General features: G+C 33.4%; 1 protein-coding gene across 1 annotated transcript in view; it reads right to left on the minus strand.

The window, feature by feature from the left end:
- LOC311629340 (cadherin-related family member 4-like) overlaps positions 1–26,058 on the minus strand; it is a gene marked incomplete at its 5' end in the record, with an annotated part of 87,452 nt that overhangs the window by 22,794 nt on the left and 38,600 nt on the right. The window contains 5 exons of the mRNA XM_084897307.1: positions 15,413–15,558; positions 16,031–16,252; positions 17,022–17,127; positions 21,013–21,169; positions 24,009–24,189. Coding sequence (XP_084753433.1) covers positions 15,413–15,558; positions 16,031–16,252; positions 17,022–17,127; positions 21,013–21,169; positions 24,009–24,189 — 812 coding nt within the window. The remainder of the gene's footprint in view (positions 1–15,412; positions 15,559–16,030; positions 16,253–17,021; positions 17,128–21,012; positions 21,170–24,008; positions 24,190–26,058) is intronic.

Raw genomic sequence — 26,058 nt, forward strand, 5'->3', positions numbered from 1 at the left:
CCAACAAAGATGGCAGATTAATTTGTATACACATGTGTGGAGTGAAGACAACTGAAGACTGAAGAGGTATGGCTCCTTTGCTGCAGCCAGAGTGAAGGCCTGGGTCCTGGTGCCAGAGGAAAAGCTGTGCTGGCAGCCAGGGGAAGGAAGGCCTATTGCACAGGCCTCTAGTATAAAATAACGAAATTAAGAATTTCTTCTGAAAAATCAGTGTGAGCTTTCAGAACACAGTTTCTCAAGCCTCTTCTAACTACTCATATCTTCTCCTCCACTAAAATTTTATGTGTGATACTAAAGCCTTATTTCAAAAAACAATTCAACATGTTAAACATCCAAAAGGAGGTAATATAATTCTAGTCTGTATTTTAAAGACATGGGACAAGTAAATAGAGGAGATGCGTTTGTGTAAAATCAAGATATGGGCCTTCTCTTATTTCTCAAAACAAGCAGAGAACATTAGTCTCATTTTAACTGTATATGAGGATAGCTCTATATCTCTGGAAAGGAACATGAACTAGGACTTGGAGAAAGAATGGATATGCCAGAAACCATCTGGAGTAGAGGGGTATACTACATAGCTCAAACCAACTAATTCTCAAGCTCCTAAATTGAACAATACTTGTGTAATTTTGTTGTTTAAAGTAGTGTGTTTTTTATAAATTAAAAACTCAAATTTAAATGTAATTGCTGTGGTTTGTATGTAACTATATAGATAGATAGATATTCGTAAGATTTTTCTAATAAAAATTACCTGTATAGTCTTAATCAATATTGTTCTAGAAATTGTGTAAAAACAATAAGATATGTCATTAGGACCTAATCCCTAACATTCTAACTATGAGATACAATATTGATGTATTAAACCTATAGGAAATAAGTATACTAAATCATGAGGGACTGTTATAGGCTTTCAGAAGACAGGGTGATAATATTTAGAAAAGAATTTTTACAGAAAGTAGTGAAGGAATGTCCTACAGAAATTAATCACAGGCCAGTGAAAAATATTGGGTTTTCTTTTTCTTTTTTTTCTTTATGAATGATCAGATAAATAACCCTTTCCATAGTTGTGATTTGATTTTGGTTTTATTAAAAATAAATATGATTTTAGTGTTGGTTAATGCAGAATTCAAGTTATATCATACAATTTAAATGTGAGAATTAAATTAGAAGTCATCTAGTTGGGAGTTCTTACATTGTTTATTTTGGAATTACCTGAAAATCTTAAAAATTAAAGATACTCAGTTTCCATCTCCAGAGATCCTGATTTCATATGTCTGTAATGAGTTCCAAGAAAGTCTACTTTGAGCAGGCTACTCATGGGATTGTGGTGTGCACAATGTAAGAGACTATGACTCATAAAATTGTTAAGTAAATCCTAGAACACATAGTTGAAGATTTGATGGGATATTCTCAGTCATCACAGTAGGGTTCTAGTTTAAAAACATAGCTGCAAATTCCTAAGACTTTTCCTTTCCTAAATTAGATTTTATATTTAAGGTTTTTTTCACCCCATTTATTGTTTATGTGCATTCTGTATTTGTCTATTATCAAGTGACACAATTTTCAATATAAACTATAATTGGTGAGTACTTTGCAACATTATTTTTCTAGTGCTATTTTAATAGATGACATACATTTACTACTTACTGTAAAAATTCTTTCATTTTCTAAGTACTAAAAAGAAGTTTCTGGAATACACATTGAAATATGGGTACAAGTCAAGTATGAATGTTGGACAATAATCTAGATTTAAAAAAAGCTATATTAGCAATACTATTTACCTGCCAATTTTCATTTAGGATAAGCAAAGTTTCAATAGAATCCTGAAGTGAATGATTTGTTATCCCCATAAATGTATAACTTGAGTTTGGCTTCTAATTCTTACTAGAGTTAATACAAACTAAATGGCAAAATATTCTGGTAGCAATTAAAAAATTATCTGGAACATGCATGGAAATAATAGCATATTGCTAAGTTCCATGCATATGGCTGGGCATTACTATGAGTCTTTCTGTTTGAATGCCATGCTGTCATTTGCCCATTGTTCTACTTATCTTCAAGATCTTGAATATATTTTGTATGATTAGCTTGAAGGTACTAATTATATTATTAATAATGATAATTAAAAGCAGGCCATTGAAGAACAATGATAGAGTTATGGATGAAGGATTACAGAAGTGCCCCAGTTGGTTAACTTGATATCAATTTTATAAAATAAACTAGTGGCCTGGTGTATGAAATTCATGCATGGGGGGACAGGGGGGTTGTCCCTCAACCCGGCCTGGGACCCTCTCCTCTCTGGGACCCCTTGGGGGAAGTCCTAAACTGGCCTGCTCACCCCCAACTGCCCCCCCTGCTGGCCTGCTTGTCCCCAACTGACCCACTCCCCCCCAACCAGCCTGATCACCTCCAACTGCCCTCCCCTCCTGGCCTGATTACCCCTAACTGCCTCTGTCTTGGCCCTGCCACCATGGCTTTGTACGGAAGGACATCCAGAAGGTCTCTCAGAAGGTCTCCCAGTCTAATTAGCATATTACCCTTTTATTTGTTTCGATGAAAAGGTCCTTCCAAATTTCCAGAAAAAAAAAAAAAATGATAGTAACATCTTCTGCTACAAATTGCCTAAAATGCGGAATTTGATTGTGGAGTTGGATTTATAGTGGGGGGGGGAGGGAGGGGAGGAAAACTATAGGTGCCACCAATAGAGAGGAAACTGAAAGGCAGAGCAATAAGAAGCATCATCAGATTTGTGCATAGACAAAACAGTAAAAAGCTTGGCAGAAATGTCTGCAGCGGGAGATGGGAGAATAGGCCCTGAGATTGTCTGAGGGAAGGTGTGAAATTTGACAAGTCTACATAGAATCAGAATTCATGAAAACTGGTAATTTCACTCAAAGTAAGACACATGCCTTCTGTCCATAGCAAGAAAATTTTTCTCTCCCCATGACTTTAAAAAGGAAAAAAAAAATTGTTAAGTTACATGTACTAAATAAACACTATGTTCTGGTGTTTGTTCTAGTATAGCATTTGAATTCATCTTATTTTCATACTAATGAGATCCTAAAGAAAAGGTTTATATAAAGTTTGATCCAGAATACATGAGAGTCATCAAATGCAGAGCAGAAATAAAGGTAAATCAGTTCTAGGGAAATATTATTTTACAAGCCAATGGACCTCATTATAAACAAAAACCCCTGCAAAAAGATAAGAGCCCAATATAAATTTGTAAAACATAAACAGAAGTAATCTTCCAGGAAGTGATAATATTATCTATAAGAGACAATAAAAGTTAATATGCTTAGATTTATTAGAGTAAACATCTTAAAAATTATAAACCACAAGGAAAGTATATCGCCTATTTCATTTTCTGTTTTGTTTGGAAATAAGAGTAAAGACCACATAAAAACATCATTTAATGTAAAGGATTATGTTTATGTCAATTGTAGTTTATAAATTTCCAAATACAGATAACTATTTCTCCTATATAGTGGGTAACTCCTTATAACTTAAAGTAAATTTGCTACTATCTTACAGCTTTTTTTTTTTTGAAACCCAAAATACCATATAATACAGGAAACCCATGAAAGTAATTATATACTCTTCTCTTTCTCATAAGTGGTTTCTTTTTTACAAATAGCAAGATAGCACTCTGTATAAGGTTTGCTAAGAGAACAAGAAATGATACTTGAGTTATTAGTCAAATCTTCCCTCTTAATGAAATCTTTTTTTTTTAATTATTATTATTAGGACAAAAGACTGGACTGGACTGGACCCTTTAACTGGCATAGTGGATTTCAAAAGTTATTCTTTTATTATGTTTTTCTTTTAGTTTATGGGATCAATTTTCCATATGGTATTTGTAGTTCTTATAAGAAAGTTGTATTTTGGCTTTCTCTCTTGGAAAAAAACACACATGTTAATTGAGTTCTTGGAATAGGATTGAACATCCTCTGTCTCAGAGGATGCCGGGAAGGCCATTTTTATGTTATCTCTGGGGTTTCCACACGCACAGCCTAGAGCCAGAGACTGGACTTTAATAACTCTAACTTAGGAGAGCTTTCCAGTTGTGGGTGGGCATAGATATAATTTCCCCTTTGTCTTTTTCCCCCCACACAGTTTCTTTGAGCCAAAATAATACAAAAAAGTAATAATAATGGTTCCCACTCATATTTTCATCATGCCGTTAAGATTTGCTTTATTGTAAAAAGAAAAATAAAGTACTTTGGATTAAACAACACTATTTAAAAATAGAAGAAAACTCATATTTAGGTTCAAACAAATAACAAAAATAAAAACCCAAACCCCGCAGGCTTTGCTTCTTTTAGCCAAAGAAGAAAAAGTGAAAAATCTGAAATAAAAGCTCATGTAAGGGTATATACATCCAACATTGTTGTCATCCTAACTAATGTTCAGAATCTCATGAGAAATCTTGGTTTCCATAGTGAGTGCAATAGCATGTCTGACACGCTGTACTTATACATGATGGTATGAATGTTGACAGACTATAAAGAAAATAAAATGGCACTGAAGCCAACATAAGAGGATCGGCTAAATCATGATCTGGAATTTCCTTTGTTTTGGTCTGGCTCTTCAACTAACTCATCAATGCCCTGCCTTTTGGATTTTTTTTGCTCCAACAACTCTTCTAAAGATGAAGACTTTGGCTCACTTTCTTCAGCATGTGAAACTCACGATTTCCTTTTATTTCTCTACCTTCCAATACAATACTCAATATTGAGTTTTTTATTTTAATTCTCCTTTAAAAATGCATTCCTTTTTTAAAAAATATTTTTTTTATTATTTAAGAGAGATGCTTTACCTAATTCATTTCAGCCTTATTTTCTCACTGAACTTCTATCTTTGGTGACTGAGTTCTCTTAATGGGCTTCAATCATAATATCACTGCAAATCACTTTCAAAATGACTTCCTCAAATCAACCTACATTTTTTGAACCCAAACCATGAGACATGTCCTATGCCACACACTTGTATGGAATGAAAAGAAAAAAGATCTGGTCATTCCTAAGCCTCAGAGAACCAACAGACTGGCGAGCTGCTATTTAACAGCTGAACTCTATACTCCTGCCCAAAGGCTGGGGGGAGAGAAAAATAATAACAACACAAAACAACTTCCCTCCAAAAAAATCTTATGATTTCTAGAGATTGCCTGTTGCATGGTGTAAATATTTTGCAAATACTCTGGACATAGCTGACTTCAAACTCCTGAGAAGATGATTATGCAATGGAAAGTTGGGGTGAGACACTAACAATGAGCTATTGTAGTGTAGAGCTGTCCATAGAGTAAAGCTATGGACGTCAAACGTAAAAACCCAAATAATAAGTACTAGCAAACTACATAAGAGCTGTATCCAAACGTGACTTCGTTCACAGGATTTGCAAAGAGCTAGGGTTAACTTTCCATGATAGATCATAAATCCTCACAACACTTATGCTATATTTGTATTTTTCTCATTCTTTTAGGAAAAAAACAACGAACAGCTAAGTTTAAAAAAAAATACAATTGTTACTACAACTATTATTTGGAAGTAAGTCTTGATCTGTGAGGAATTTTTAGAAATAACTAATAAGCCAAAAGTTTAGGTTTATAACAAAATTGAATACAAAGCATAGAGTTACCTTACAATTCCTGTATCAGCACAAACACACCCCCCTCACTATCAACATCATGTGGTATGTTGTAACAATTGATGTACCTACACTGACACATCAATGGTACCCTAAATCCATAGTTTACATTACAATTAATTCTTGGTGTTGCATATTCTGTGGGTTTGGACAAAGGTGAGATTATAAGTACCTATCATAGTAGTATCATACAGAATACTTTTCCAACCCTAAAAGTCCTCTGTACTCTACCTATTTATCCCTCCCTTCTCCATAATCTTGGAAAACCACTGATAATTTTCCTGCACCTTAATGGGAATAATAGTTTATATTCCATTTCTAGAATGTCATATAGTTGGAATTACATAGTATGTAGCCTTTTCAAGTTTGCTTCTATCACTTAGTAATATGCATTCAAGGTTTCTCCATGTCTTTTCATGGCTCCATAGCTCACTTACTTTTAGCATTTTACATTTAGATTTGTGCTCTATTTTGAGTTCATTTTTATCTATTTTGAGTAATGTCTCTGTCTAAATTCACTTCTTTGCATGTATATGCTCAGTTATTGCAGCACCATTTGTTGAAAGAATTATATATTTGCTCCATTGTCAAAGATTAATTCACATATTTATGTAAGTCTATTCCTGACATTGCTATTCTGTTACATTGATCAATATAGCTTTTATTTCACTACTGCCATGCTCTCTTATTTACTGTGGCTTTATAATAAATCTTCATGCCAGGTACTGTCAGTCCTTAAAAGTGCTTAGCATGGAAGATTATAGTGTTGGCTAATCTAAGTCTTTTAACCCACAATATAAACTTTAAAATCACTTTATTGATATCCATAAGATAACTTTCTGGGATTTTGATTGGGATTATACTGAACCTATAAATCAAGTTGGGTAGAACTAACTCTTGACAATATTGAGTCTTCTCACCAAAGCATTTTTATTTATAAGTTTTAGTTCAAATAATTACAAGAATAGAATCCCTAAAATTAATCTCCAGGATACTACTAATACATTTTTAAATATATTTTAAAAATGTATTAGTAGTAAAAAAAGTATATGTCAAAATATTAGATTGTTCACTAGTATTTGTATAATTTAAGGCACACTATTATACTTAAATTTCTTATTTTAACCTCAGTTATATATTATTTGTTCCTTATTTCTCAATGCATGATCTAAGGAACATAACTTTTCACAATATGCCATAGAGACTGAATTTTGGAACTACTATAAACCATTATTCCCATTGCCTTCAGAGATTCATGTGTATGTTAGCCTACTAAATACCCTGAGAATCTGAGAAGAGGATATTAAAATTTGATTATACTATTGATTCTTTATTCTCCTGTATATCTACTTATCTATCATCTATTTATTTACATTTTGGTTTAGTTCTAAATTAATTATGTTACTGAATTCTGGTCAAATTTTTAAAATAACTTTTTACCAAGTATGTTTATTATAATATCATATGTATTTACTATCATTAGGTAAATCCATATGATATTATATGTTGGAGAGAAACTGAGGTCCCCAGAAATAAGTACTTCTCGTAAGGTACACAGTAAGTGCAGGCAAAATGGTGATTTCTAATAGGTTAATCTGCTAAAAACCATGTTTATAACTACTACTTTAAACTTTCTTTCAAAAATAGAAATTGAATTGACTAAGATGGCATGTGTAATTATTATGGGTTGAATTGTTCACCCCTCAAAAGATATGTAAAGCCAGGCCAGTGTGGCTCAGTGGTTTAGCGTTGACCTATGAATTGGAAGGTCATGGTTTGATTCCTGGACAGGGCACATGCCTGGGTTGTGGGCTTGATCCTAGTGTGGAGCATACAGGAGGTAGCCTATCAACGATTCTTTCTCAGCATTGATGTTTCTATCTCACTGAAATCAATAAAAATATATTTTAAAAAGACATGTTCAAGTTATATCCCTTGATATCTGTAAAAATATCAATATATATATATTGAAAAACTATATATATATATATATTGAAAAACTATATATATACATATACATATACATATACATATACATATACATATATATATATATATATATATATATAGAGAGAGAGAGAGAGAGAGAGAGAGAGAGAGAGAGAGAGAGAGAGTCTTTCAGATGGAGTTAAGACCAAGTCTTACTGGAGTAAAGTGGGCCCTTAATTCATATATATATGCCTAAGTTACTGTTTGACCATCCAACCTGTAGCTATGATGCACACTGACCACCAGGGGGCAGACTTTAATCCAGGAGGAGAAACCGCAGGCATGGAAACAGGGACAGATTGATGTCTATCAGAGGGAAGAAGAGAGGGGTGAGGGCAGGAAGAGATTAACCAGAGATATCATATGCATATTAGAAGCCCAGTGCTTGGACTGCAACCTCTCACAATCCGGGACCCCTCAGGGGATCTTGGAGATCCGGTTTCATCCCGATCCCTGCAGGCCAGGCTAAGGGACCCCCTCTGATGCACAAATCCATGTACCAGGCTTCCAGTATTATAAGAAGAGGAGAATAGATACAGAGAAGAGATAAGTAGAAATAATACCATATGATGACAAAGGGAAGGATTATAACAATAAATCTGCAAGCTAAGGAATGCCAAGATTTGCTGGAGCCAGCAGAAGCTAAGAGAAAGGTATATAATAGATTATACCCCAGACATTCAGAGAGAACCTTGAGCTTCTAACTTCTTGACTGAGAAAATAAATTTTTGTTGCTTTAAGCCACCCAGTCTATGGTACTTTGTTATGACAGTCTTTGAAAGCTAACAGAGAATACACTGCTGAAGCAAGCACTAATAGAGAATATTAAATTCAGTATTTAAAGCTAATAGGACATACAAAATTTTCATAGGTGCAGGCAGACAAGCTTACATTGAAACAGAAAATGTCACATCCTTGAGATTGCAATGTAATTTAACATAATTAAAACTATTTTCAAGTTTTAATTGAAATAATATAATATTAATTATTCAGAAAATATATGTATATTTTTCATGTTTTTATTTCAAAATATATATGCTTGCTATGAATTTTGCTCAAATTCAAATGAAATATTTTGTATTTCTGGTTCACAATATATTGAAGAGAATAATTCCTGTGATTTACTTCCTTTTTACTTGCCATTGTAATTACTCAGAGACCTTTAATTGTTAAGACAAAAATGTCATTTTATATAGTTCATTTTTTTGTCTTTTATGGTTTTTGCTTAAAATGATCATCAAATTCATTCTCTCTCTCTCTAGCTCTCACAATTGTGTTTTCCCAGAAATACACTGGTTTCTTGTAATCACATATAATAATCTTATATAACATTGAGTCACTACCCTCAGGACAATTGTAGTCCAGTACAAATAAAAGATTAGAGAAATGTTAATCTTAAGAAGTGGATCACAGAAATCACTTAATATTGGAATAAAAATGTCAATGTAGATATTAATTTAAATAATTGCATAGATTTAATCTCAGTTTTTGGGATTTTCAAAACACATTATCATGTTTTATTCTTGTTAAAAATGGAAATATTATTTGCTAAAATAAGTAATCATGAAATTTTATCAAATAATATCTAAGCTTTTAGAAAAATGTATTCTTTGCTAATACTGGGAAAATTATCAAGCAGCTAGAAATGCATATAATTTTAAAGAAAATAGCTGGGAAATTTTATATTGATGATTTTTCCTATAAAAAGTCTTTCATATAAATGTTTACATATTCATAACTTAAATAAAACCATGAGGGCATGCAAGTAGTACATCTTGATGTTATAAAAAGATTGTTGCTTATTCTCAAAGCCATAGGGATATAAAGATGGAATGAAATTTGAGAGAATTCCAACTGTTTGGGAGAGTCCGACTATTACCCAGGAAAAATTCTGCATCGGGCACAATTGGCTAGACGGTTTGCAGTAACAATTAAAATGTAAAATATGATTGATTTAACATGAACAAGGTTAATTTTTGCCTATATCATAATCAGACACGTTCGGTGGGTCTTCTGGGGAGCTCTTTTTCAAGAAGTGACTTTCATCTTATAGTGTCTTCACCTTTGAAAAAAATAGGCTTTGAATATCACATTGCAAAGGGAAAGAGGACAGTTGTTGTGGGGATTTTATGGCTTGACTTAGAAAAGCCCTTCAGCCCACTTCCCAGTTCCATGGGCCCAATCTCACTGAAAAGTAGTCAGATAATGTAGTCTTCCTGGGTACTCAGAAAATAAAACTGCCTTGGCCTTGTACAGCCCTCTAACCTGCTCCACCATCCCACATGGTCCCGCTCTTGTCAGGGCGCATCAGAACAAGCAGTGCCTCCACTGCCAGCACCATGTCACAACAACTACCATCTTCCACGCTACCCCCTGGTCAGTGCATGTCATGGTGAGCGGTCAAACTCCCGGTCAAACAATTTGTATATTAGGCTTTTATATATATAAATATCTTTATATAGAAACATAGAAAAATAATTTGATAGATATATAGATAAATATTTCTCTGGAGACCTGTAACTAATACAGATTTTTTTTGTTCTTTTGCTTCCTTCAGCTTACATTATTTAAATTTTTTTCTCAAAGTAGGTTAGTTTTTTATGCTATTTTTTAAGATTCTTTATGCCATATTTAGTACATTAAAATTTATATAGTTTCAAATTAATAATATAAATAATTCAAGAAGCATTTTTTTTTAAAAAATATATATACATGTTTAGTGACTTGTACTTTATTCCATAATCTGCTAAGAAAGCATTTGAAGTTCTTATCAGTCTTATTTAAATGGTTTCTGGCCTTTGCTTTGATGATTCAATATTAAAAATCTAATTTTAGTCAAGTAGTTGTATGTACTGGTAAACTCAGTAGAACAAATTTCCATAATTTTTTTTCCAGTTGTGGAAACAGTAGTAGTTTATTTACCAAACAACCAGCAGACCATCTGGTAGCTATAACACCCACTGACCATCAGGGGACAGATGCTCAACACAGGAGTGGAAATCACAGACATGAAAACATGGAACAGATATATGAATGTCAGAGGGAAGGGGATAGGGTAGGAAGAGATTAACCAAGGATATTATATGCATACTAGAGGCTCAGTGCATGGATTCATGCACCAGTGGGGTCCCTTGGCCTGGCCTGTGGGGATTGGGCCAAAACCGACTCTCTGACTTCCCATGAGGGGTCCTGGGTTGCGAGAAGGCACAGGCCAGGCTGAGGGACTCTAGTCATTTTATAATGAAGAAACAGTAAAAAAAAAAAAAAAAGGTTCAATAACTTGATCCAGGTCATAAACATGGTAAGCAGTGAAGCGGAGATTCAAGTCCAGGCCATCTGGCTAAAGAAGCTGTGCTCTTAAACACATACAGTGTTTTAAAAGATACCTGGCAATGCCATTATCTTTAAGTACATGTGGATATAGTTACCAGCTCTTATGGTTAATAGGCATCCAGGTTAAATACATATATAGATCCAATATCTATTTTGTTGTCACAGAAAGCTCTCCATTTCTTGGCATTTCAGAATTTTTTTTCCTTTACTTTTTAATACATCCCCACTAGAAAGCCAAGTTAGTAAAATTTGCCCACCATATTATTGGTGGCCATTACTATGTTCTTACATGTTCTTTTTTTTTTTTTTTTTTAAGTGTGGTAGAGATTCCCCCCCCCCTTTTTTAAAAATCACTATTGTTGAACGTATTGCATATGTCATCTTGTTTCTCCCATTGACCCCTTCTAGCCCTATGCCACACCCTACACCAGGCCTTCACCTTATTGTCTGTGCCCATGGATTATGCATATATAGAACAGAAATGAGGTCTAAGAGTTTGAGTATTCTTATAATCACATTCAAAGAGAGGAAAATATTGCTTTATAAGTAATTGGCTCTATTAATATTTTAATGCTAAAAAATGGCTAGTATATTTCATGTTATAGAAATAAAGTAAGCATCTGGCTGTGGGAGAGCCCCTGTCCTCTGGTTTGAAAATAAAGGAACTGGACTGTGTTTGCTAATAATTTCTTCAAAAGAATCACTGGAAAGACAGTGATGATTTAGGAACTATCCTCTGAGGAAATGTATGATGTTCTTTGCAGGAGACAAAACGGCTTTCAATTTTGTATGCAAATTCTTGTCAGCAAGTTCAGGATGGTATAATAGATGATGTATGATCAAACTCAGGAATTTGTTTTATTATATTTTTTACATAAGTAAAGAAATTCCTGTGTTTTTGTTTTGTTTTGTTTTGTTTGGGGTCCAGGTAGTGACTTTATTGGTGAATATTGACTTACTTTCCTTGCGTATTACAGCTGCAAAAAGTTTTGTCTCTGATAAAAACATTCATTTTAGTTATTTGCCTTGTTACGGGACAGGCCTCTTTCTAAGCTCACACAAGGCACTTTACGAACAGTTAGCTGAAACCACTCAGGTCATATCCAGTTAAAAGGGCAAGTTTTTCTATCCTTTTAAAAACTCATTTCAGATATGATCCAAATCATAAATTACCATTTGATAAGAAAATCTGTTGAAACTTCTTTGATGCAGCTAATCTCAACACCATTGGTCAATTTTTAATGAATATGTTTCTCTAGCTACTTAAGCACCACACGAGGCTCCTTGTCACATAACAATACATCTTGATTGAATTCTTGTAATAAAAACTTCTCAGCCAACACATTACTAAATGAGCTCCAGCTTCTTTCACTACAATAAAACAGTGCCTTTCTAAAGGACCACATCTAATGTTGACTACTGTGCACTTGGTTAAAATGTTCAGAATGCCTAGATGACTTCAGACCAAATGCCATGCAGGCACTGTAGTCACTAAATCATAACCATTTCCATTAGACAAATGATCTATTAACAATGTAGTTTTCCCTCCACATATGTTCCTTCTACAAAATGCCAATACTAGAGTGATTATGCCAATTTAGTAAACATTGTACAATATGTTTATAATTAACACCTAAATGACAACAACTAGCAGCCTACTGAAATAAAACAAAACCATAGCATTTTCACATCATCCTTTGTACATGAGTCAGAAACGGACTCCACAACACAGGTAAGGAAACCATGCCTGGCTGTGGAATCACTTCACAAAGTTGTGCTAGGCTGTGCATCACACTCAGGGCCCAAACCATCTCACTCCAGTCATTTCAGCCTACAGCCAATGAACTGGGTATGAAATAACTGTGCGATGGTGAATTTTGTATTCTGCATGCTGTGGCCTTCTTCAAAGTGAAAGCATGACCCCTTCCCAACTCTTGCTTGAAATACTCATTATCCAACAAACAAGTTTATTTTCATGATGCAGTTTATTACCATAACCTAAGAGTTATCTTAGAAACTCAATAAGAAAATTATTCCAGAAAGAACTATAGATCCACTAGTCAATGGAAAATGACAAATTTGAATTTAGCAATAATTAATGATGCCTATAAATTCATCTCCCTAAAATATTTTGAAATACATTTTGAAATTAGTTTATCTTGAAGGATATAGTGGATCGACATACATGCTTTTGAATTCATTAGTTAGTATAGGTTTATTAGTTATTCTAACTTCATGTATGTGAGAATTTATCATAAACCTCCAATGTTATATCTTAGATCCTAGACTTCCTACTGTTTCACTGATCTAGTTGCACATCTATTATATACTAGGAATATGTATTTCAATATTTCAGTTTATAACATTTTGTTAGTTTGTTAGAACAAAGTGGTTCTTGTCTTAGCTTGGACTTCCACAACAAAATACTATAGGTTGGATTGCTTAAACAATGTAAGTTATTTTTTTCAAAGTTCTAGAGGCTAGAAAGTCCAAGATCAGGAAGTTCAGAATGTTTTTATTTCTGGTGACAGCTCTGATCCTGGTTTGCAGATCTCTGCTTCTTGTTTTCTCACATGGTGGAGAAAGAGAAAGGTCTCTACTGTCTCTTTCTATAAGAAAACGGAATCCCATCAATCAGAACCTCATCCTCATGACCTCTCTTCAGCTTAATTTCCTTTAAAAGGATCTATCTTCAAATTCCACCCCACTGGGAATCAGGTTTTTAACATAGGCATCTTGGTAGGATACAAACATTCGGTCCATAACAGTATTCATCCTTTATTTTGTAAAACATATCAACTTTTCTTATTTGTTCACTCTTCCAGATGCAATTTAGATTCATTCATCTACTTCCAACATAAGTAGTATTGTTCTCTTGTGTTTATTTTTTATATGAGCCTCAATCTTTATTGGAACAAAGTGTAGTATAAAAATAGTTTTATCATACTTTGAATTTTTGGTCTTATTTTATTTTTCTGAATAAAATACTTTTCATGCCTTTCACCTAAATTTTGGTTGGAAGTATCTACAGAGGAAAGGTATTTGAATTCAGCAATGATATTTTAGTCAACAGGTAAGCCACCTGTTTTATGAAGGGAAAGGTATAGTCTTTTACCTATCCCAAGAAATCAAATATTCATTCCTGAATAAATCCTTCTAGCCCCAAAGGAGATAGAAATGTGATTGCTTTTAAGACTAAAGAACAAATGTATTTTGTTTTACATCTCTCTGAATGTAAGGTTGGAAGTGGAAACAATCAGTTATAGAAAATTCAAACACAAAAGATATCTACTAAAACTTATAACTTAGGGTGCACTTGGGGTGTATTATTGAAAGCTTGCTTAAAGACAGCAGGTTCATTAGCTTCTGACATCCTCTGAGTCATTATTGAAACCACTCAAGTCACTTCATTAAATTTCTCTCCACAAAGATTTTTGGCCTGCTTCATTGTGTTTTCCAGACATAATGAGTCTATATTGGGGATTGTAACACTGAGTCATGGGCCCTGTTAAGTATTTTAGTTCACCAAAAACACATATGAAAGTGTTCATCATGTAGGAGTATGCATGCACAGACTCTAAACACTGCTTTTGGTTTTACATCGTTTTTATTAGAAGTCATTGGCTGCTTCATTAGATCCACTGTTGAAATTCTTACTGCTCTCAAGTAGCAAGAAGGAGCACAGAGTTATAAGATAAAGAAAAGTTAACACTATACTTACAAAGGGGAATATTTTTATATCTCTTTCAATAAAAGCAATGTACAGAATTATATCGATGTAAATCTTAAGCACACTAAGTCAAATATATATTTTACTTTAAATATTTAAAAAAGTATTTATGTTTCCCAGAGGGGGTGACTCAGTGGTTGAGCATCGACCTATGAACCAGGAGGTCACGGATCGATCCTGGTCAGGGCACAGGCCCAGATTGTGGGCTCTATCTATAAATAAAAATGTATGTATATATTTTAAAAAGCATTTCTGTTACCAGTTCTTGCCTCTGTACTTCATGTCTGTGGCTGATCTCTCAGAGTCTTGATTAATTATTAAAATATTTCTTAAGGGAAAACCAGAGAGGCAGAAAACAACCAAATGAGCAGAGAAACAACCTTAGTTTCAGTGTAATTTCCTAAACTTTGAAATATATGTTTGTTTGGTTATTTAAGTACATGTAACAACAAAATGAGCCTTACAATAACTTCATAAATACAACTTTAGTTTTCAGGCACTCTTAACCAAAGTTCAGATGTGTGAGACAATCAAAGTCAGATCTCACACTGATGTGTTATAGTTACAATGTTTTTGAACCAGATATGTTACTCTCTGAATTAGACCCATGCCGAGGACACTTAACTTTAATCATTCACAATTATCCCTGTGTTTATTTCCCAAGAATATGCTTCCTCGGGGATGAGAGCATTATAGGCCATGACTCATTCTTACCAGAACATTGACGGTCACCTGAGCACTTCCGCTCCTCTGTCTGAGGGGGTTGGGAACAGCGTCATTGTCCAGATCTGTAATTCTCACAACTATCTTATACTGTGACTCAGTTTCCCTGTCTAGTGAGCCCAATAGCTTTATCATTCCTGAAACGAAAAGGAAAAGAAAACTGTTATCCCAGGATTGCAAAATATCTCCAATTTATGCTAAGTTATAAACTATGTAAATGAAATAATCACAAAAATAACAAATGGACATGAACTAATGCAAATCAACTTTGGTTATATATTTATACTCCCAGCATGTAATTCATCAGCAAATTATGGCAGATTTTAATTTGTACACCAACTTAGTCACCTGTTATACAATCTCACATATATGGCAGAAATAAGTGTGCATAGGCTTTCCGAAGCTCCATTTGGCAAAGCACAAAGCCGCAGTGCTTTTTCTGCAGTAACTAAACAATGATGGATACAGCTGACAAACCAAAGTGAGCATTACATAGTCGAAGAGAAAGTTGTTTTCTAAGAGGTTCTAATATTCCTACTTTCTCAATAAATTCCAAATAAGTATGCAAGCTCATTATTTTATTATCAATTGATATCAGTTTTACAGTACCTGTGTCTGGTTCAATGTAAAATTTGGGAGGTGATCCCAGATTGCCTCCAACAATGGTATATTTCACATTATTAAATGGCCAGTCTGCATCTGTAAACGTAATTTTTCCAACTAGGGTATCAACTGGACTATTTTCAAATATTTTGAAGGTAAATGTTGATATAGTTCCAATGGGATTCAATTCATTTATTCGAATAACCCTTATGATGATTGTAATAATTGCTAGGGAGGAAAAAGTACATGTAAATGTAGCTGAGGTAATTATATATCTTCCATAATTCTTCCTTTTTCTTTTCCTTTTCAATTAACATCAACAGTATACATTAAATTCTAAGTGTATAAATTATACACATATACCAATATGTTAACTTCTGTTATTAAATGATTATCTTTTCAATTGAGCATTTGAAAACAAGTTTTGGATTCAAACACTCTATTAACTGAGTTTGAATACCCATCAAATCAACTGCCTTTTATAATGTGTTTATATGTAAATACTACTGTTCTTAATTACAGGTCATAGTTTCCAACAGCATACATTGTTTGCTAATTGAAATATGATTAAAATACCTCCACATGACAATATAATAAAGAAATATGAAGGAATTATAATTTATTATGATAATAGGGATATTTATATTTTTCTAATGTAAAACAAATTCAATCCTCAGAGATGTTTTAAACAATAAATATTTCAGAAAAGTTAAACTTTGACATTGCCTTAAAAGAGCTGAAATGTGCTGTAATAAGATTTGGACATCATTTTCTCATTCATGAGTGAGAGAGTCTTAATTTTTATTTGGGCTTTCTTTTTTTTTAAATAGTAGTACATATGCACTAAATAAGTCAATATCAGAGAAATAATTTAAAACTTTATTGTAACATCATCAGAATATTTACAAGTATAATAAACTTTCCAATAACCAATTTTTAAATTACTTGTTATATATAACTTAAAATATCTTGATATTGTAAATTAATAACTTCTTACTTGATAATACAGGATTTCCTTTATCGGACACTCTCACAAACAATGTGTATTTGAAGTGCATTCCTGCAAAAATAGCATTATCATAATCTAGATGTGTAGGCCCAATCTGCAAATAAAATATTATATTCATGATTATTGTTTTTAATTAAACCTGTATGTGAATTTAAAACTGAGATATTTAAGCTATGATATATATATATATATATATATATATATATATTGAAAATGATATTCCATCTAACAATACTCTTCAATAGGGATATATTCAATAGTAATGTGAGCCCCAAATGTAAACCTCATATGTAATTTTAACTTTTAGAGCAGTGACATTGAACATCAACATCCTAAAAAAAAAAACCCACAAAATAATACATCATATCAATAGATGCCAAAAAACATTTGACAAAATCCAACACTCATTTATGATAAAAATTCTCAGTGAACTTCTTCATCTTTATAAAGAACATTTAAAAATATATATTTATGCAAAACTATGATAATATTTCTATATATCCTGGGACTTTGTAATTATTACCTCATATTGTAGAAGTGTACTGTTGGCAAAACCAGGGTTACATATCGATAGTTGATCTGCATTTGTCCACACTGATTCATTTGCCTTAGATTGCCTTCTCCTACTCCATACATTTCCTTTATAAATACATGCTCTGATGTGTATTTAAGATTTTAAAAACGAGTTGTCATGAATTTACTTGCATTTTTTTAAAAATAAGTTACTATTAGCAGGAATAATCTCTTAGAGGCAAGCTTTAACTTGTAAGATTAGAAACCATTCAAATGCAGAATTTGAGATTCACTCTGTGAGAGAGGTCAAAGTATCTCATATTTTTGCTCTTTCACTTTCCTCTCCTGGGAAGGATTGCTGGGCAGGCATGATGCATTCAGGATCTTTCATAATGTTAAAGAAAAAGGGCGATGTTAAGAATCTCCCCCTTCATGGCTCATGCATAATCACACAATCCTCGGGGTGGCCATAGCTGAAGTAGGTCTGAGGCCGTCCACGAGGGGTGGAAGGAATGCAATTGCATGCTGTGTCTCCAGTTCCTCTGGGGTCCTTTGTGTGCTTCATCCACACTCACATTAATTATTTTCCTTAACAAATAGCCAACACCTATTAGGAAGGGAAGTTATATGTAGCAACTAAGTGAGTTGGTGCAGAAAAGCATAGGTGTATAGCATTATTTTCTTAAGATTCTACAATATTTGAAGAATTATAAAAATTGGGGTCTGTAAATGAGTTGTCAAATGGGAATAAATAGTTTCTGCATAAATGAAGTAGAATATTAGTAGAGTATTAGAAAGTACTTTTCAGCCCTATTCTGTATATAGAATTAGATCCTATTCTATTCTGTATATAGAATAAGAGCTCCATTCATTGTTTTAACATAAACTCTTAGTGTTTATTATAAATCCCAGTTTTGAATGACTTCTAAGTCTTCTTTTTCCCCCCTCCCTTTAGAATATGCATGCAAATGTATGGCCATCTAAGAGTAAATAAATTTTACTTTTTAAAAACTAGGATCTTAATTATGCCCTTTAAAACTCAAACATTGTTGAAAAGCCATATAAATATATGTTCTGTGTTCTTTTAATAAAGGCTTTATTCACTAAGCACTAAAATTGTGTCACTAGTTCTCTTGCTTGGCTGCTGTAGCAAAATAAGAATATTGACATTTTAATAACCCTTTCATCATTTTTTGTTGTTAATCCTCATTCAAGGACATCTTTTTCATTGATTATTTAGAGAGAATGGAAGGGAGAGAGAGAAAAAAGAAAGAGAATGACATGAGAGAGATGCATAGCTTCCCACATGGACCCCAACAAGGACAATGGATTGAACCTGCAATCGAGGTACATGCCCTTGACCAGAATCGAACCCATGACTTTTCAGTCCATGGGCCAACTCTCTATCCCAAACTGGCTAGGGCATCCTTTCAGCTTTTAAGAATAATGTAATTATTATCATTCCATTATATACATATACATATACATATACATATACATATACATATACATATACACATACATATACACATACATATACGTGTGTGTATGTATATATATGTGTGTGTGTGTATATATGTGTGTGTGTGTATGTGTGTGTGTGTGTATGTATGTATGTGTGTGTGTGAATATATATATATATATATATATATATATATATATATATATATATAAATGTTCTCAGTGGTTGAGCATAGACCTATGAACCAGGAGGTCACAGTTCAGTTCCCTGACAGAGTGCATGCCCAATTCTGCAGGGAAGCTGTGCAGAAGGCAGTCAATCAATAATTCTCTCCCATGATTGATGTTTCTTTCTCTCCCTCTCCTTCCTTTCTGAAATTAATAAAAATGTATTAAAAACAAAGAAAAGGTGGTTGTATCATATGTCAGTAATTTTGAAGGAGGTCAGAATTTCATAATTTACAGAAATAGTTAGGAAAAGTCATCATGACCCAATTCAATCCTGCCCAATTGCTTGGTAGAATTAACAGGTCTTTTTTTTCTTTTCAAAATTAGAACAGGTCCAACCTAATTTGTTCTTGTTGTTGTTTGTTCATATATTTTGTATGCTTGTTTTATTTTTTATTCTTATTGAAAGTTGCTTAGATAAGGAGAAATCAAAGAAAAGTTATACAGTGTCACAATTCTTATTTTCTTAATTTAAAATATTTTTGAGATTTTATTATTTCTATCAGTATATAAATTAATATACAGCTTATGAGGAAATATAGCATTTTGGTCATATTAATAATAAATTTCAAAGGCAAAGAATTGTGAAAACATGGTATGCATTTGGGAGTAATTTGTTACTAAATCCTGTCAAGTCATAACATTATTTCACAATCTAATTTTGTTGACTTATTACTCATTAATTTGTCATTGATCAATATAATTCTAACAAGTACAGAATGGGTGCCAATCATGAGTTTAAGAACAGATTTTTTCTTTTCCTGTCTAATTGGGAAGACAGAGATGTCGTACTTATTGTGGGAAAGAGATACAAAACCCTGTGAGAACCCAAAGAGAAGCACCTGACCCAGATAAGAAGGAGAAGAAATATCAGGAAGGACTTGCTATAAGAAGTGAAGTCTAAAATGAAGTCTGTGCAAGGTGTATGGAAAATGGGGGCATAAAGAGCTGGTGTGTATTTTCTAGCAGCAAGTACAGTGTGAACAGTAGGGCTAAAAGCCAGAGCCGGAAGACAGCACAGTGTTTTAAGGTTGTGAAAGTGGTTTGTGCACCTCGATCACAGTGTGAGGCTGTGAATAGTAAGGGTGTTAAGGGTTTACATGAAATGCAACTTGGGGCTTGGGTAGTATTCCAGTTGCAAGGGATTGCGTCAAATTAAGGCCTCATAAAACAGTTTATTACAAATCTATGTCTTTACTTATCTAGACAATGTCTGTTGACTTAACCAGTTGGATAGATGAGCAGTTTTTATCATAATAATTCCTAGATGTGTTATCCATGAATCATATCCATAAATCCCTATTGAACTTAGTGCCTAATATAATTCTTCCTACTCTATTTAAAAACATGACCAAACAACTTTGGTCTCAAAAATTACTAAAAATGAAATTTAGATTTACAGAATTGGTAAAAGAGTTAAGCTATTGTATGTTCCAAGATTCAGGAATAACATATGCATATTTATTCTGTTTTATGTGTTATATAACATGCTTATTAATGGCAATAACAGTAATTGCAACACAAAGAAATAAGTACTTTCTCACAAATATTTGTTCTAGGAAATTTATAACCTTCCTAATTCATTTCCCAAGATCAAAATTGCATTCCAGCATTTATCCCAAAATAAGCTATTTTGCTGGCAATTTAAGGTTCAGTTAAAAATACAGGAACAAATTCTGCCATCAGCTATTTGAACTACTGTACTTCATTAAGAATTTTATAATATTTTTTTATCTACGGTTAATCACAAGTCAGAGAGCAACTTGAAAATACTTACTTTCAGTTCGTTGTTCACAAGAGTAAAAGTTTCATTTGCAAAATTATCTAAAATCAAGTGATAAGTAATATTGTTATTGGGAACAGTTCCATCCTCATCTGTACAAGTTAGAGAGACTAAAGGAGTTCCAACGGGGATGTTTTCAGGAAGTTCAATTCTGTAATGAGTCAAATATGAGAAAAAAATGTGGTGAAGCATGTTAATCTAGATGTATACAGATGATAAAATTTCATCTTAAAAGGTTTTAAAATGTGCTTATATTTTAAATAACCACTTCTGCCAATAATAAAATTATCGTGTTGTTTAAAAGTTGTGAAAGATAAGAAAATATTTGACATTCTTGCTAAGGTCTAAGGAAAATGACCTGCTATTATATTGGTTTAATAAGCAGCAAATTTAGTAAGAAACACACATATAGGAAGTGGCAGTCTGTACCTCAAATTCATAATTTCTATCTATAAATCTTAAAAATGAAAGTGACCTCAAATTACTCCATTCTTTTGATTTTTGGCAGGTGGTTACTGGATTGAAATTCTGAATGCTAATAAAATGATAACTATGATTTTGTTCTGGGAGACTACTGCTTTGAAATTTATGTGAGGTAAAAAAAGAGAAACTGAGATTGGAGATACTAAGGTAACAGAAGCACAGGACTGATGGTTCATTGTCACAATTTAAATTATCTACAAATCCATTTTCCTTACCTATCTATTCTGTGCTTTTCACTTATCTATTCAGCTATTCTAGTTTTAAAGTAGTGGTTTGTTTTGTGTCCTTGAATGTAGGTGTATAACATCACTTAGGTAATAATCAAAACAGTTGCCTTCTATCTCCTTACTGTAACTTCTCTACAAGTCTTCCTTTGAATAATCATTTTTAAAAACCTAAACATTTAACATGTTTTTGTTTGGGTTACCTTCTGGGATTTCAGTTCCTCAGAAATAAATTTTTACAATGGAAAGTAAAGAGCACTGAACAAAAATGAAAATAAAAAAATTATCTGGTTGATAGGGAGTTCCTTAAATTTATATTACGCTCAAATTAACAAATTGCTCTCCATACATAGCTTAAGCTACAGTTATCCTACTGCCGGAGTGTCTGCTATATCTATTTACCAGTTAGCAGGGACTGTTAACTTTTACCAATATTCGTTCGCCCCTCTCTATATCCCATCTCCCTACAACTTTCGCAGGTGGCTTATGGGGCTGAGGGGAGAGGAGGATGTCCTGGCAGATGAAGCATAATTGGAAAAGCTGTGTGCATCAGCCTAAACAAGGTGGATAAATATTGATGGTACCTTCCACATGCTCTCACTCTCTCTGATCTCTTCCTGTGGTTGAAAGCAAATGGCAGCAACATGGCAAAGCCAGAGGACCCAATACACAAGGACCTCTCAGTCATAGCAAAGAGGCATGCTACCCAACTTCATTGCTCTTTGCATAAGGGAAAGAGAAATGCTTAGCCACTGATTCTGTTGTTGTTGTTGTTGGTATGGAACTAATGTTACGTTTTTTGACCAAAATATGTATTGTTTTAAAATAATATTTCTAACTTTAATTACTTGCAATACCTTAGGTTTGAAAAATAGTGAAATAAAATGTCAGTTGTCTTATTTGTTAACACTCTTCTAACATGCCTCCAATAAGAATCTGTAGACTACTAGCTAGAATAGAAAGAACACTTTATAATTAGGGTGGATACAGAATTACTGTTTATTATTTCTATCTTTGTATTTTTGGGTAAAACATATCTCTGACAAAAGGTTTACAAACCAAAAGTCCATTTTTGAAGTACAACAGAGCAATGGCAGTGTTTCTCTATGTGGATTTTGGATTATGTAACTACAAAGTGATCAAATATGTGCCTACAATAATACTAGTAAAATATTATTTTAAGTAAGAATTAAGCTGTTCAAGTGCAGACCACCAAAAACACTTTTATAGCCTTGTTTAAAACACTGTTTCTGCCATGTAAGTGAAAATTCCTTTAAGGAATTAAGCTGGAGCTGCCATTGCTCAATTTGCAGGACTATCAAAATTCTCTCCATACCGTTGATGTTAACTCACATTGGCTTGATGATATAAAGCACACATGTCTATGGTTTTCTTCAGGTGTGGACTATTATATACACTGTTGGAATGAAATATATCATCAGAATACCAAAAAAGAGCACAAACGGTCAGAAAATTAGTGTTTCAGGATTTAGTTTACTACTAATTGAATGTAAACTTTATATGTAAATGAAATCTTATAGATTTGGTACTCCATTTATATAATGCTAATAATATATCATGACTGCATTTTCAAATCCCTATGTAATTTTAAAAAAGAAATAGCAAAGCATGTGGCTTTAAAATAATCTTTAAATTTATGTCAATAAAAATTTTAAAAATAATTTTAAAAAAATGTATTTTATTAATTTTTTTACAGAGTGTTAAAAGAGAGAGGTAGGGAGTTAGAAACATCAATCAGCTGCCTCTTGCACACCCCCTCCTGGGAATGTGCCTGCAACCAAGGTACATGCCCTTGACCAGAATCGAACCTGGGACCTTTCAGTCAGCAGGCTGACGTTCTATCCACTGAGCCAAACCGGTTTTGGCTAAAAATGAATTTTAACTTTGTTAACAGACTTATATATAATTATATATAATAATGTAATATATATATATATATATATATATATATATATATATATATATATATATATATATATAATGTCATCATTGTTTAACCACCCTGAAAACAAGGGGTACCAAAATTATAATTTGAAGTATATTTTAATTTTCATTTCTATAAATTTTTGAAACAAAAAAGGAAGATAAAATTGTATCAGGGAGGGAAAAATAGAGAGGCTGCCAATTGTTTCAAACATAGTAATGAAGAAATAAAAGTCATACTCGTCATCCCAGAAATGGTATGTTGGTTACCCATTTATTTTTCTTTTTTTTTTCTCTCTACACCAAAATCAGAAGGTCACATTTTTAATAATAACTTACATGTAAATATCCTGAATGCATTGAGGTGGATTGTCATTAACATCTTGCAGAATCACTGTGAGTGTTCCAGTTGTGGAATGCACTCGTTCATTGTCATAAGCTCTAAAATATAATACCCAGGAATGTGGGATGGCTGTGTTTTCATAATCCAAAGGATAGGAGATTGTGATTTCTCCTGAATCTAAAAGATAGACCAATGCAACTCTGTTCAACATTCGCTAGATGAGTATATTATTCATTTAAATAGTAACATGGATAAACTAGTTCTAGAGATAAATTATAAAGGACAAATCACAGTTTCTGGCCTGATGAAGCTCACAGTTGGGGATCCATAGGAAACGGTTAGCGATGTGGAATAGCAAAGCCTCCTGCACTTATTGACCAGAAACTATTACCTGGGAGGGTCATGGTGGGTGAGGTGAAGCCTAGGCCTATGGTTGAAAAATGAGTGCAGAAAATCAGAAGATTGGGGTGGAGAGAAGTTGCGAGGAGGCAGCTATTTATGGCAAAGGGAAGTCAAAAGAGAGAAATAAATAGGACCCATATTCCAGACAGGTGCAACAGCCACATGGAAAGGAAAAAATACATACAAGAACAGATGATCATTTTGAAAATAGTAAATTGCTTAACTGAAGACTGGGTGAGAGATGTTCATTGCAATAATAATGATGAAAAGAAAGGATTTTAATTCATATGTAGCAGGTATATTTGATAATCGTGTTCTGGCTGATTAGACATGTGTAATTGGGGCGGGGTAATAAAAGTGGGATGAAGGCAATGAAATTCTTTATATCTTTACCAGAGTATTCCATCCACTTCTAAAATTATGTTATTTTCAAGATAGGTTTATTACAATTGAAAAATCAATTATATACTCCTATTATGATGGAGCATATACTGCTTTCCTGGCTAAAACAATATTTATTTTAAAAATTTACATATACAGATACAAGAGAATAACACAATAAAACCCCATGTGCAAATCACTAAGGTGAATGATTATAGTTGATGGCAAATTTTGTTTCATTTATAGCATTATATACTTTAATCCCCTACCTGAATTATTTTGAAGAACATCACAAATAACGTATTTCTTTATTTGTAAATGTTACCTATTCTTATTAATTAACTAGTGGCCCAATGCATGAAATTTGTGCACGGAGGATAGTGTCCCTTAGCTTGGCCTGTACCCTCTCCAATCTGGGACCCCTCATATTAACTAATTTATTTATGTAATCCTCACCCAAGGATATTTTTCTATTGATTTTCAGAGACAGTGGAAGAGAGAGGGCAAGACAGAAAAAGACATCAATGTGAGAGAAACACATCCATTGATTGCCTCCTGCACGTACTGACCAGGGCCTGGGCTGGAGAAGATCCTGCAACCAACGTATGTGCCCTTGATCCCTCAGTCCTCAGGCCATGCTCTATCCACTGAGCCAAATTGCTAGGGCAGTACTATCTATTCTTTTTTAAAATATGTTTTATTGATTTCAGAGAGGAAGAGAGAGGGAGAGAGAGATAAAAGCATCAGTGATGAGAGAGAATCATTGTTCATTTGCTTCTCCTGTAAGCTTCTCACTGGGGATCTAGCCCACAATCCTGGCATATGTCCTGACCAGAAATCGAACCATGACCTCCTGGTTCCTAGGTTGATGCTCAACCACTAAGCCAGGCCAGCAGGACGGTATTATCTGTTCTTACAGGCAAAGGGCTCTTCTTTTAAAATATAACAATGATATATTTACATACTCAAAACATCACATTAATTCCTTAGCAGCATCATATATCCAATAATGATCAAATTTCCTGGATTGTCTTATTAGGTTTCATTGCTTTTCAAATTATCATCTAAGGTAAATCCATATTTTGTAATTGTTTGATACCTCTTACATTTCTTTAATCCGTAAGGTTCTACAAAATTTTTAAAATTTTGTTACATACTTTGGTGGTCTTTACTTGATCAATTAAGTAGTAACACACATGCACACTTGCCCCCTCGATCTATCTTGAAGATTATTACATAATAATATGGAGAGGTGCCTCATTT

This window comes from Pipistrellus hanaki, assembly GCF_964339955.1.
Source record: "Pipistrellus hanaki genome assembly, chromosome: 10".
NCBI classification, from domain to species: Eukaryota; Metazoa; Chordata; class Mammalia; order Chiroptera; family Vespertilionidae; genus Pipistrellus; species Pipistrellus hanaki.